The sequence below is a fragment of the Pan paniscus genome, chromosome 4, assembly GCF_029289425.2.
Source record: "Pan paniscus chromosome 4, NHGRI_mPanPan1-v2.0_pri, whole genome shotgun sequence".
NCBI classification, from domain to species: Eukaryota; Metazoa; Chordata; class Mammalia; order Primates; family Hominidae; genus Pan; species Pan paniscus.
The window spans coordinates 106,378,938-106,392,071 of NC_073253.2; the positions used below are offsets into that span (position 1 = coordinate 106,378,938).

Sequence of the window (13,134 nt, forward strand, 5' to 3'; positions counted from 1 at the left end):
GTAGGGCCTGTATTACTTGCAGGTTATAGCGTACGAGCTCCTTTAGTTTCCTGATTGTATAACTATACAACATAGCATAAACATTTATGAATTTTTCAAAATAGGTCAGCTTAATGTTTGTGTTTCATTTAGGAAGATAAAATGCTTTTTAACCATAGTAATTTCCTATCTAAAATACTTTTTTTTAAAGAAATCTTTATCTAGAAAAATGTATGTATGTAAAACATATTTATGTGATGCAATGTAAATATGTCATGACAGAGTGGTATGTCAAACTTTATGTTGCTTTGCTTAGTTAAATAAACCTTCATTAAATACTTTCTACTTAGTTTGTATAAGTCATCTGTTTAGATGTAAATTCAATTTAGATGTAAATTGAATTATCTCTTGGTGGATGACATCTGACTGACACACATTGGCAATCAGTTATTTCTCCAGCAGTGACCAAATATGTAGCCAGTCTCATGTTTTCAGTATAGGAAAAATATATTGACATAATATTGATATTTTAAGTATTAAAATGAGATTATATTATAGAACCTGCTTATAAACCAAATGTTTTCTCTGTAGTATCTTATATATTTCCTTCCTAATATGTCATAATTAAAATATTTTGGGCTTTTGCTTGGCCATTCTAACTAATGGTATGTTTTTGGTTTTATGTCAGCTGTGGAAGCAGTTACAAAAGGCAAGACAAAAAGAAATTAGGCAATGGAATGTTTTAACTTTGGCCTTGTTAATAAATTAAAAATTGAAGGCTAGTCCCATATATAGTTCTCTTGACTTTGTACATTTAAATTGAGTTAACCTTAGTTATGTTTTGTTTTCTTAGATAGTAATTCTTCATACTTTTTAAAGAATGGAGATAGAATCTAGCATATATTCTTATACACCCAAATATAATTACTTTATGTTAAAAAAACTAATGAAGCAATTCATTTATTGTGCTTTTGTTAAATAAAAAGGAACAAGTAGATAAAAAAATGCTTTGGAAAGCATAAAGTGCAATAAAAATGTTAGTTATTTTGTCATTTGTGGGTTTTTTTTCTTAAAGGCAGTGGATATAACTTCTTGTGGAAACTTTGCTGTAATTGGCCTCTCATCAGGAACTGTAGATGTATATAACATGCAGTCTGGCATACATCGAGGAAGTTTTGGCAAGGATCGAGGTAGAGAATTTTTTTCCTTGTTTTTTATTAATGTAGATAGATACAAGACTAGTAGTGAAAGCTGGCATGTATAATCTTTAAGTGCTGGGCATTTTGCTAAAGTTGAAGATGGGTTATAATCAACCCTATATGGCAGATACTGCAATTGTATCATAAGGACCATGTTGAAAGAGAAAAGTCATGGGTACCTAAAGAGTTAGGTGGATATTATACAGATTAATTTTTTTTCTTCTCTCCTTTAAGCAGAAAATCTTAACAAACTTTTCAAACCTATGTTGTATCGATCTGATTTCTGTTTTTTTACTCGAACAGTATTAATAATTAAGAATCTTCTTACACCCCTAAAATCCAGATTAATTTCAAGATTTTAAAGGATATTTAAGTGGCAGCTTACATATTTGAATGAAGGAATCACTGTGTGTATTGTTCAGAGAGAAACACTGCCAATTCTGATTTTTTTTTTTCTTTTGACATCTACCTTACAGCTCACAAGGGATCTGTTAGAGGTGTCGCAGTGGATGGATTAAACCAGTTGACAGTTACAACTGGTAGTGAAGGATTACTCAAATTCTGGAACTTTAAAAACAAAATTTTAATCCATTCTGTCAGCCTCAATTCATCTCCAAATATCATGTTGCTACATAGGGACAGGTAAACTTTTAATGATAATGGATTTTCTCTTTGATTCTTTTGGTAAAAGTCATAAAGTCACAATTTACCAGGTGGGAAAAATCAGACTATTTAATAAAGAACAACATTTGGCTTAATTTCCCCCAAAGTGTACTTGATTTAACAAAATTCAAGTGGAGGTGAGATTTTAGTTCAAGGGTTTTTTGTTTATTAAAACTGGTGCATTTATCTTGCTAGTGGCATTCTGGGACTCGCCTTGGATGACTTCTCCATTAGTGTTCTGGACATAGAAACTAGGAAGATTGTCAGAGAGTTTTCTGGACACCAAGGCCAAATAAATGACATGGTAAAACAAACTCTAACTAATAAAACTTGACTCATTTCTACTTTTGTTTGGGTGTGTTATCCTTTAATAGCCTTAAAATCATTATATGAGGTGGTTATCAATTTTAATTTGCAGGCTATTTTTCAAAGATTTTAAAGGAAAATTTTGAATTAAAAGTTTAATATTTTTCAGGGAGTTGATGCGATCAAATTAAAGTATAAGTTTTAGAACTCATCTTTTTTTCATTAACTCTAAACAAGGCCAAAGTATACTTTAGAGAATGAATGATCCATTGGTATATATGTCATTCTTAACTTAATATTAAAATAGGCTGGGAGAACTCATTTCTGATTTACTATGTATGGAATGAATTAATAGTAGAAGACCATTTCCCTGGAATATCTGGTATCTGGTTTATTTTAGTTTAGTGCTATTTCTAGAGTTTACATATCTTAACTCTGAAAGGGTTTAATTAATAAAAATGTGCTTAAGTTTACTATTATGTTCTTATAATGGGATATATGATATGGAAAGAAGTAAACTAGTTTAAATAGCATATTTCATTAAAAAGAACTTTTAAAATAAATTTGTCACTTGAGGACCATATTAAGTGTATATTATCATCTTTCATCAATTGCAGATACCTTGATTTGCTTGAAAATAGAAAAAGTAAAATAAAAATAAAATCTTAATACTTAGTGACAAACCCAACAGCTGCATTTACTAGTTCTCACACCAAAAATCAGAATTTACTCCTTTCCTTCAAAATTGAAGAAAAAAAACGTGGTCAGGACATTGTGTTCTGCAGATAGGAGGCTGGCAAAATTATACATCAGCAGAATTTGTTTTGACAGCATCTGTAGAAATGAGGGTGGGATTGGGTTAATTGTGCTGAAATGGCACTTTTGAAAACATCTGTCAGTGTCAAGTTGCTCTTCCTATTTCTTTTTCAAACCTTACTTTCAACTTGTATATCTCGAGTTTCCCTGCTCAGTAATAAGTTATTCCCGTTAGTCAAATCTGTGAGCATTTATAACATGACTTTACCTCTCAGAATCATTCTTTCCCATCCTTTACTATCTGTACCACCCTTCTGTAAATTGATCTATCTATAACTTGAGATTTGAGTTCCCATTGTATTACTGCAGCCTGAGGAACAAATCAACATTTACGTATCCCAGTATCATCTACTAATTTAAACTGCTGGATGAACAGTCTGCTACAACTGTAAACTTTAAAGTTTTTCCTTTTGGGTCGTCTTTCACCTGTGATCTGGTTTGTGCCTCACAACCCTTAGGTACTACAGGCAGAGAGATCTATTATTTATCCATTTTCATAGCTAGAAAAAATAATGGGTGGCATAAGTAGTTTATTTAAATTTATTTTGAAATTCTGATTATTATAGTTTGTTTAGAAATAAAGCATTATTAAAAGAGAAAAGATTTTTAACTTAAGCTTCAAGAAAAGTAAGCCCTTATCACACACATAAACATTGTCTATAAATAAATAGAAGATTGTGATTTGAAAATTAATGCAGTACACTTTTTTAACTTTTAATAATTCATTTAAAAGTCTGATCTTTATCCAGATTCCAAATCAGTGGTATTTAGGAAGTGGTATTTTCTTTTATATAAAATAAGGCAGCCTGAATGTTAGTCAAATTAATTTTTTTATGAAGCCTGCATTATCTTTTCATTTATTACATTCTTTAAGGTGTTAACTATATATACATACACACATACATACAAATATATTCATATATATTTATATATAAATAATATATATATATATTTTTTTTTTTTAAATTTAAAGGCTTTTAGTCCTGATGGTCGTTGGTTAATAAGTGCTGCGATGGATTGCTCTATTAGGACTTGGGACCTTCCTTCTGGGTGGTAAGTTTATATTTCTAAATCTCTAACCTCTGTAAGATTTCTAAGTTATTTTTTTCACATGTGACTTTTACCGATAGTTAATGGGTTATATGCTTTTTCAATGTGACTATATATGGAGATTTTTCTGACATGACTATATTGTATCCTTGGAGTGTTTTTGATAACTAAACAGCAGGTAGTAGTGTCATGAAACGTAATAGAAAAATGAAGTCTCTCTTAGGTTTTCTCATCCTGCAAAATTGAGATACAGAAGCGAGATGCCTAAACCTTAAGAAAGCTCATTTGACCTTTTTTGATACTCCAAAATAAAGCTCAGACTTAAGGATGGCAAACTTTTGAGTTTTTTTAGTTCATGCTGAATTTAGTTAAAAGGTCAAACCCCCTAACTTTTCCTTTTTGTATGTCTCTTCTGCTTCTCTGACATAATTCTTAAAAGAAGGCATTTTAGATAGTCTTAATGCATTTTCTGTTGCTTATAACAGAATATTGAAACTCGGTTATTTCTAAAGAAAAGGAGTTTATTTCTTACACTTTGGGGGATTGAGAAGCCCCAGGTCAAAGGGCCATATCTGGTGAGAGCCTTCTTGCTGGTGGAGACTCTGAAGAGTCCCAAGGTGGTATGGGGAATCACAGAGTAAGGGGACTGAGCGTGATAATGTAATAGCTTGAGTCTGTCTTTCTCTTCTTATAAAGCCACCAGTTTCCCTTTCATGATAATCCCTTAATCCATGAATGGGTTAATCCGTTAATGAGGACAGAGTCCTCATGATCCAATCACCTCTTAAAGGCACTCCCTCTCAATACCATCACACTGGGGATTAAGTTTAAACATGAGTTTTGGAGGGGACATTCTAACTATATCTTAAAGTGGTGAAAATGTGTGTCTTCGGATTTGGTTAAAACGTAACAAATGTTCAGAAATCTGTTTCATGGGTTGAAATTTGCTGCTAATCCAGGGCTTTAAAGAGAAAGTGGTATGAACAGAGGAGACATACAGAATGTGTCGGCTTTGTTGTTAAAAATTAAGTAGGTATAGATACCATTTAAAATCATCTCATTTAACATAGGATTGCTTAGATGAGTATGAAGAAAGGAAGAATTATGGGAATAGCAAAACATCTAATTTAACAGTAACATACCATTAGAGAAAGATAGGTGAGAAAAATGAGAAGGAAGGTGGTACTTTTTAATCTAAAATATTCCCAAATTAAGCTCTGTTCACTTCCTCTTCCTACTCAGGAATTGGATAAGCTCATACAGGAAAACAGTTTGACCTTTAGGAAGGAAAAACCCTGATGTCCTCAGTTCCCTTCGAGTTCAAAACAGGCCTGAGGCATACCTACCCATCTTGCATATACACTGGATTTGTAGTAAGCACAGCTAACGATTGTCACTAGTGGGTCCAGCTCTAATAATCAGGGACCTTTGTCCACAGGTTTGTCTCTTTCACTTAAAATAGAGTGAAGCAAAATTGAATTTATTGACTGTATCCTCCTTAGGCTTCAGAAAGTTCACTTAAAGTTGGTATTTCTTCAATTAAAAAAACATTTTGTTAAAGACACTATTAGAAATATTAGTGGTCTGTCACTTTCTTGGGCTGTTGCTATTTTCTAAAAGTTAATGTTATATAATTTGAATTGCTTTAAAATAAGAAAGTTGTATAAATAGTAGAGTTGGCATAGTGCCTTTTTCATTTTCCTGTTTAATAGTTTTAGTTTATGTTAGTGAGAGAGAGAGATTATTCAGTAGTAGTAAATTGGCAATGTATTATAGGTGGTAAATTCGTCTTTGGAATGAAAAAATTAGGATCTGAAAGTAGCATTCAAAGCCACTAACCTTTGACTCAGCATTAGCCTTTTGCTGAATTTCTTATATCAGTAAAAAGTTGAACAGATTCAAATCTGATAGATTTTCAGCTCTAGTATCTTTATTTTTAGGTGAACAGGCAATTTTAAGTGAATAGAGAGGCATGAAGCTGGGTGTAGCACAAGAGCAAGAAGTGACCACATCGAATTGTTAAAAGAAAATGTAATAAAATGTACATTGATTGAAGAAAAGTATATTTTTATTAAAGAAAAAAGTTTTGGTTAAAATTTGAAGTGGACCAAATGAGAGAGCTTGAATAACTATCCAACAACTGCTGCTGCTTAATTGCAACTAAGCTAAGATTTACAATGTGCTGCTAGGCACTGTTTATGCTTTTATTTTTCATATCCTAACAAGTTGTAGGTACTATTACTGTTATTAGTCCCATTTCAAAAATGAGGAAGTGGAGGCTATTAGAGAAATTAAGTGATTTGCCCAAGGTGACTTAGTTTATAAATGACAGAGCACAAAATCAGCACAGGAGAAAGAAATAGCTTTCTTAACAGTTATGTTATCATCTTTGCTCAGACTGTGTCTTGTTTTAAGTATGAACTGATTTGCTTGGAAAAAAAAAACATAATTAGTATGACAACCTTTGGAAATTCCTAGTTCTTCTTTCAATTAAATAATTTGAATAATGAAAACAAATTACATAGCCTGGAAAGTGAAGCTATCTATGAGTAAACCCTTGAGTGTATTAACATACAGGTATATCCATCTGGAATTGTGCCTATCGGAAACAAATTGCATGGGTATTAAAGTTTCCTGTAAAGTTTTTTTTAAAGTGCTGAAACATTTTTTATGTTTGTAAAATTTTCAGAGGAGCAAAGTTGAAATTTTTTATCTAAAATTATCATTCCTCTGCCACTACCACCACCTTTTATGTCTGGTTGTTTTTGATCTAATAGAAATTCAGATTGAATTCTTTCTTATTTTTTTTTTCTGAGACGAAGTCTTGCTCTGTCGCCCAGGCTAGAGTACAGTGGTACGATCTCGGCTCAGTGCAACCACCGTCTCCCAGGTTCAAGCAATTCTCCTGCCTCAGCTTCCCGAGCAGCTGGGACCACAGGCGTGTGCCACCATGCCTGGCTAATTTTTGTTGTTGTTGTATTTTTAATGGAGTTGGGGTTTCACCATGTGGCCAGGCTGATCTCAAACTCCTGACCTCAAGTGATCCACCCACCTCAGCATCCCAAAGTGCTGGGATTACAGCCATGAGCCACCGTGCCCAGCCAGATTGAGTTCTTTGAGGGGTGAGAAATATATAAAATTAAATAATCTTAATAGAATTTTTCATTTGTTCTGTCTCACCCCACCCCTACTTCCTGAGGAGAATTACATGAGAAGAATTGGAATAGAACATTGTTTTCAATTTCTCACTGAGGCAGAAACATCCCCTTCTTCCTTAAAGATTTCTGTGGAAGGTGATTTTAGCACTTTGGAAATAGAACATATGGAAGCAGTCTCCATTTGCTCAGAATAATAATCAGAAACAACCTTCTGAATGGTTATGCAGGGCTCTGATCTTGTAAATCTGATCTCTTAGAATAGGAATTGTTTTAATATTCTTTCAGAAAAAATTGTAAGGTACCTTGGGACTTACTTTTTAAGATTACCATGAAACTGTATGGTAGTTTTAGGTCTGGGATGAGCCTGTGCATTTATGTTTCATGAACTAACGTGGCAGTGTAGAATATGCTGTGTATGTGGAAACCACCTTCCTCAATTTGGTGGTTTTATATAATGGAAGTCCCATCTACGCACACACCACAGCTGTGGAAATGAAGTTACACAATGAAGTTGACAAGATAATTATAGTTTGAAGTACAATAAGTTTGCTCAAGCAGTAAGCTTTTTAACAGATAGTACCTAAACATGTTAGGAAGTTTTACCCTTCACGTATGTAAACTTTTGATGAGTAATATTAAAACAAAGAAAATACCTTAAGATTTGAAATTGCCGTGTTTTAGGTTTAATCTTTATATGTGTTAGGATAATATCTTCATCTCTGGATTGTTTGGATTAAATGACTTAAATAATTTAATAGTGTATGGCATAGAATAAGTATTTAGCAAATGTTTTCTTTTCCCCAATTCCCTTGATTCCCAATAAAAGCCATTCTTGTGAGCTTTCAAAACAGACTTGAACAGAAATCAGACAGGTTATTGCTCCCTTCCCCATAATGGACAATTAAACAGCAGTCCTTTTCCTGAACACACTTTGATGTGTGTGTGTTTGTTTCCAGTGCTTCTAATTGTTGTCTTTTCTTTCCATCTTGCATTCATTGTTTAAGGTTTACATTTTTATTGGCTTTTTTAGCAAATTGAGAGAGGCGTTTTACCATGGGCAAGCAACTTAATGCCTCCCACTGGACAGTCTTCATTTACATTTGAGCTGCTCACAGTGTGTGTCCCATGAATCACTGATGTAGGCATACCCTCAGTATGTGTAAGCTGTTGCCCTGTTTTTGTGTTTTAGTTTCAGTAGTGGCTTTACTAGAATTTATGTTGGCTAACAATATAAATTGGGTAGAACTGCTTGGGTAAAAATCCTGACCCAGTTGCTTTCTACCTTGAGCGAGTTTTCAAATCTTACTGGGCCTCAGTTTTCTGGACTGATCCGCCTTAATAGGGTTTGTGAAGATTCGATTAGTTAGCACACTCAAGTGCTGAGGATACTTCCTCACACAGAACACTAAAAAAGTGTTAATCTTGTTCTTGAAATAATTTGTATTAATGTACATCTGGAACTTGAGTCATTTGTGTGTACCTTCCTATGGATAATATATTGGCTTCAGAAAAGCTGTAATTAAAAACCAGTATACTCTGCCTAAAGCTATTCTCGCTTTTAGCCAGCCTAAGGGGTCTTTCAGCAGGATTCAGATGAGTGTAGGCCTTTCTCTTTGCTTCTTAAATCTACCTCTTTTCACTTCCTGCTACCACCATCCTAGTTATCTTTGTTGATTGTTAGATGATTACTACCATACTGTCACCATTCTCTCTGTTCAGATATATTCTGCATTCTGATGGCAAGTTTTTATGGAAGTGAAGATTATGCCACTATCTCCTCTTAAGTGGTTAATGACTTTCCATCGATTATAAGATTAACACAAACTCAGGTGTTTGATGTGTAAGACATTGTATGCAGCCTTATGCTTATGCTTAATGGTCCTACAAAACTGCGCTCCTCACTCTACACAATTGTATTTTCCCTTGCCTTATCCACCACATTTCTCTTAGCCAGGAAATGCTTTCTCTACTAGACACCAATATCCATTGAAATCCTGTCCATTTGTAAAGCTCCTCTCAAACATAAGTGTTCTCTGTGAAGCCCATTCTGAGTCTTCTACCTGGTTTGTGGTTACTCTCCCTTTCACCCCAACTTGTAAATCCCTTCAGCAGTTTAAAGCTATGGGACTAGTTTCCATAAATTGCTTTATGGTTCTTCTCTAGAGACTAAATTTTCATGGTGTTTCATGTATAGCATGATTACTTATTTGAAAAATAGGTACAGTTGCTCAAAAGCTTTTTTTAAATTACTATTCTTATTTACATCCATTTTGTTATATTACTTTCTCCTTTTGCCTAAGCTTTTCATTAGTTTCACTGAAGTAACAAAAATACAGAATACTGATAATTAGATTTATTTTAAATGTTATATCTTTAGAATTGTCTCCAAGTCAGTCTACCAAAATTTAGTATTCGAGAAAAACAGAAAATTTCCTCCTGTTTCCTCCCTGTTGTTGAAACTACTTCTCCAGTTAGTCAGTCTAGTTAATGTTGTCTTTCTCATTAAGTGAGATTATTTTCACATAGTAACTTTGTTAACAAAGCTGTTTATTAGTGGTGACTTTCTGATCAATGCTGGTGATTAAAAAAAAGAAAACATTTTCTGCATCTCTTATCCCTTATCTTTTTGGCAAAAATATTTTTGTGAATTATATCCTTTTTGGTATAGTTCAAATACTTTTAACATGTTAATTATTTCTGTAGCCTTATAGACTGCTTTTTGTTGGACTCGGCTCCTCTCAATGTTTCTATGTCTCCTACTGGAGACTTTCTGGCAACTTCCCATGTGGACCACCTTGGAATTTATCTATGGTAAGTTCTTTCATACAGTTCTGTTTTGGGATGAAGAAGATTGTATTGTCAGAGAGTTAGAGTTGCTAAAATTGTCATTTAGGCTGTTTTTAAATGTATTAAATGGAAATGTCACAAGTTAACACAGATACTTAATTCACTGTAAGTCTGAGTGATTCAACATCTGCTTGATAATGTAGACAGCTTTGCTGAAGTATATTCTAAACCACATGATTGATTTTTGTCTGTTATATTTGGCTTTTATTTGCAGAAAGAATGAGTGATTTTTAAAAGTTTAGGAAAAGGGAGTCCCCAGCCAGGCCATGGTTTTCCTGCCAGTATCCCACAACTACTTTACGACCTTGGCCAATCCCTTCTGAACTTCAGCCTAGTTTGTATATAAAATAAGGCACAAGTATAAGCAGAATACTTTCTGAGATTTATTCTAGTTGCATGACTTTTATAACCGTGTAAAGATACTTCAAATTCTCTTTTGATGAACCTGTAAGGGACTGTCATTGCTCATAATAAATAGAACATCACCTGGGTTTAGAAAAAATTTTGTTTCTTTCCTAACTTTATACCTGTATTGGGTAAAAGAAAAAATTGATTTTTTAAAAAAGAATTAATTATAAAATGTTATAATTACATTTGAAGATACAAAGGGAATTTTAATATATAATAGAAATAGACCCTGTTCACCTTAATTTGTAAAACAGATTATGTTTTAGAATCCATGAGGCTTCAACAGTTTAGAAAAGAATAGCTATGAGCACTCACAGCAGGAGTATGGCCCTTCTCAATGAAGTACTGCTATTAATAACTTGAAACCTGAGATTCTCAATTTTTATTTTCTATTCCAGATTCATAAGGTGTGGGAAAAAGAACCTGTCCCCTAAAAGACCGGTATCTACATCTTGATTAGTCATCCATGGCTAGGGTGCAGGCTGAGTAGCAGAAATATGGCTACTTAGAGGGCCATTCTAGAGAAGGGGAATCTATGACCTTTCAGCAGCCACAAGAATATGCTCAGCATATTCGCACTCTGACTTACTCTCTGAGTTCATCTTTCCTTTTAATTTCCTTAAATAAAGGTTGATATATGTCAAAACAATATATGAAATTTACTTTACCTTATAAAATTATTATCTACTACTGATCTGTCTTTAATATGGTTTTGTACTACATCAGGAAAGAGACTCAATAATGTATTTACACAGCTTTGTTATGATGGCATCTATGACATAAGTCAAGGCATTTTTAAATTGATACAATCTATCTTTGAGGTATTTTTTAACTAATAAAAGTCTGTAGTCAAATTCAAGATTGTAGAGTGTTTCTCTGAAGAAACTTTTTATAATTTTTAAAATATTGCTTATGTTTTGATTTTTCAGGTCCAATATTTCCCTGTATTCAGTTGTTTCATTACGGCCACTTCCTGCAGATTATGTCCCTTCAATAGTCATGCTTCCTGGTACTTGTCAAACCCAAGGTAATTAGAAAATTGCAAAGTAATTTTTGAGGTGTAATATTATAAACCTAATATAGGAGATATTGCTACCAAAGGCAAAGTTTAGTGCATTCAATCAAAGTGTTTTTTAACTGATATAAAAGACTGAATGACTTCATGAATTTATGCAAAAATATAATTGATGTGGTATTGATAAGCTATCAAATAGTATACCATTGAAGAAGGTGTTTTGGGTCTAGTGATGGGAGTTTTAGTTAATATGAGAAAATAAGGAAAAGACAGGGATAAGTAAATGAAATAAATGAACAGTTTACAAGGCTGCATTAAATGAACATGTTATGAAATACAGATGGATTTGGAATGAATTAAGTTGCTTTTATATGATAAAAATCTTTTGTTTTACCTGAAAAATTTTTTTAAGATGTAGAAGTATCAGAAGAAACAGTAGAACCAAGTGATGAAATGATAGAATATGATTCGCCAGAACAGTTGAATGAGCAATTGGTGACTCTTTCACTTCTTCCTGAATCACGATGGAAAAACCTTCTTAATCTTGATGTTATTAAGGTAATAATTAATATTCTTTATAGACCCTAAGCATGCATCCAGAAGCATTTTTATTTTTTTAAGCAGAGAGAATTTCTCCTACATTGAGGGCATTAGAAGAGCAATTAATATGTAAGACAACACTGACAATGCTATTTAATCAAATATTGTTTAATATGGTATGATTATCACAAGATATTCATATATATATCAACTTTGAGAACACTCAGCAGACATTTGGATGTGGCAAAAGTTGAACCTGTAACTACAGAGCTATTGGAAACTGATCTTTTAAAATCCAGCCTAAGAAATCACTTTTATATAAGTTTCTAAAACGAGCGGGAACATATATGGCTATTATAACATATTTCTACTGCTAGTCATTTGAGAACCAGAGAAATTCCACTAGACTTTCATTTTATTAAGTTAACCCTTTATCTCACACCACACCCTGTCAACTACTGAAAGATTTTTAGAACTTGCTGTGTCAGGGCCAGGTACATAAGTTAACATGAGCTAGGTACTGAATAATGTACCTGGAGAGTGTGGTGGTGAAGAAAAAACAGCCCCTTTGTCCTTGAGGAATTTATGATTCTGCATGAAAAATGGACAACTATGGTATAGATTAGTATTTTTTAGAGTATGTTTTATGATCCCCCACTAGTGAGTAGCAAAAACTACTGAAAGGAATACAATACAGTGAAAAATTTCAGGTTACCTTTTGATCACGAATGCAAGTATTGTTTGGTGAAACTTGAGTTGGTTAGACATACACATACACTAGATCTGCTGGATGTACTTAAGTCACAGTATGGGCTGTGGTAAAAAGTTTAAGAAACACTGACTAAGTAACTAATAAGTTGTAGTAATTATCCTTGTAACTAATAACACAAGAAAAGAAGTGTGTGTCTTGGGTAAGGAAAGAGAAGTTTTCACATTACATTTCCTCACAGAAGTTAAAATTGCTTCTTTTTACTTGCTAACTTTTTGAGAGATTAGTCATCAGCATAAAGGTGTGCTGTCTAGGAGCATGGTGTGGAATCTCTTCATCATGCTGTCCACACATCAGCTTTAAAGGGAGTACTTTATGAAATAGTTCAAATGCAAGGCATTAATAAGTACAAATAGATTAGTGTGAGGGGAGCAATCAGAATAA

General features: G+C 33.3%; 1 protein-coding gene across 1 annotated transcript in view; it reads left to right on the plus strand.

Moving 5' to 3' along the window:
* The window catches only part of WDR36 (WD repeat domain 36), a 38,174-nt gene that overhangs the window by 16,829 nt on the left and 8,211 nt on the right, over positions 1 to 13,134 (plus strand). Inside the window, exons 13-19 of the mRNA XM_003826751.5 lie at positions 1,055 to 1,169; positions 1,655 to 1,820; positions 2,037 to 2,145; positions 3,937 to 4,016; positions 9,875 to 9,982; positions 11,356 to 11,453; positions 11,854 to 11,999. Of these exons, the coding sequence (XP_003826799.3) occupies positions 1,055 to 1,169; positions 1,655 to 1,820; positions 2,037 to 2,145; positions 3,937 to 4,016; positions 9,875 to 9,982; positions 11,356 to 11,453; positions 11,854 to 11,999 (822 nt within the window). The remainder of the gene's footprint in view (positions 1 to 1,054; positions 1,170 to 1,654; positions 1,821 to 2,036; positions 2,146 to 3,936; positions 4,017 to 9,874; positions 9,983 to 11,355; positions 11,454 to 11,853; positions 12,000 to 13,134) is intronic.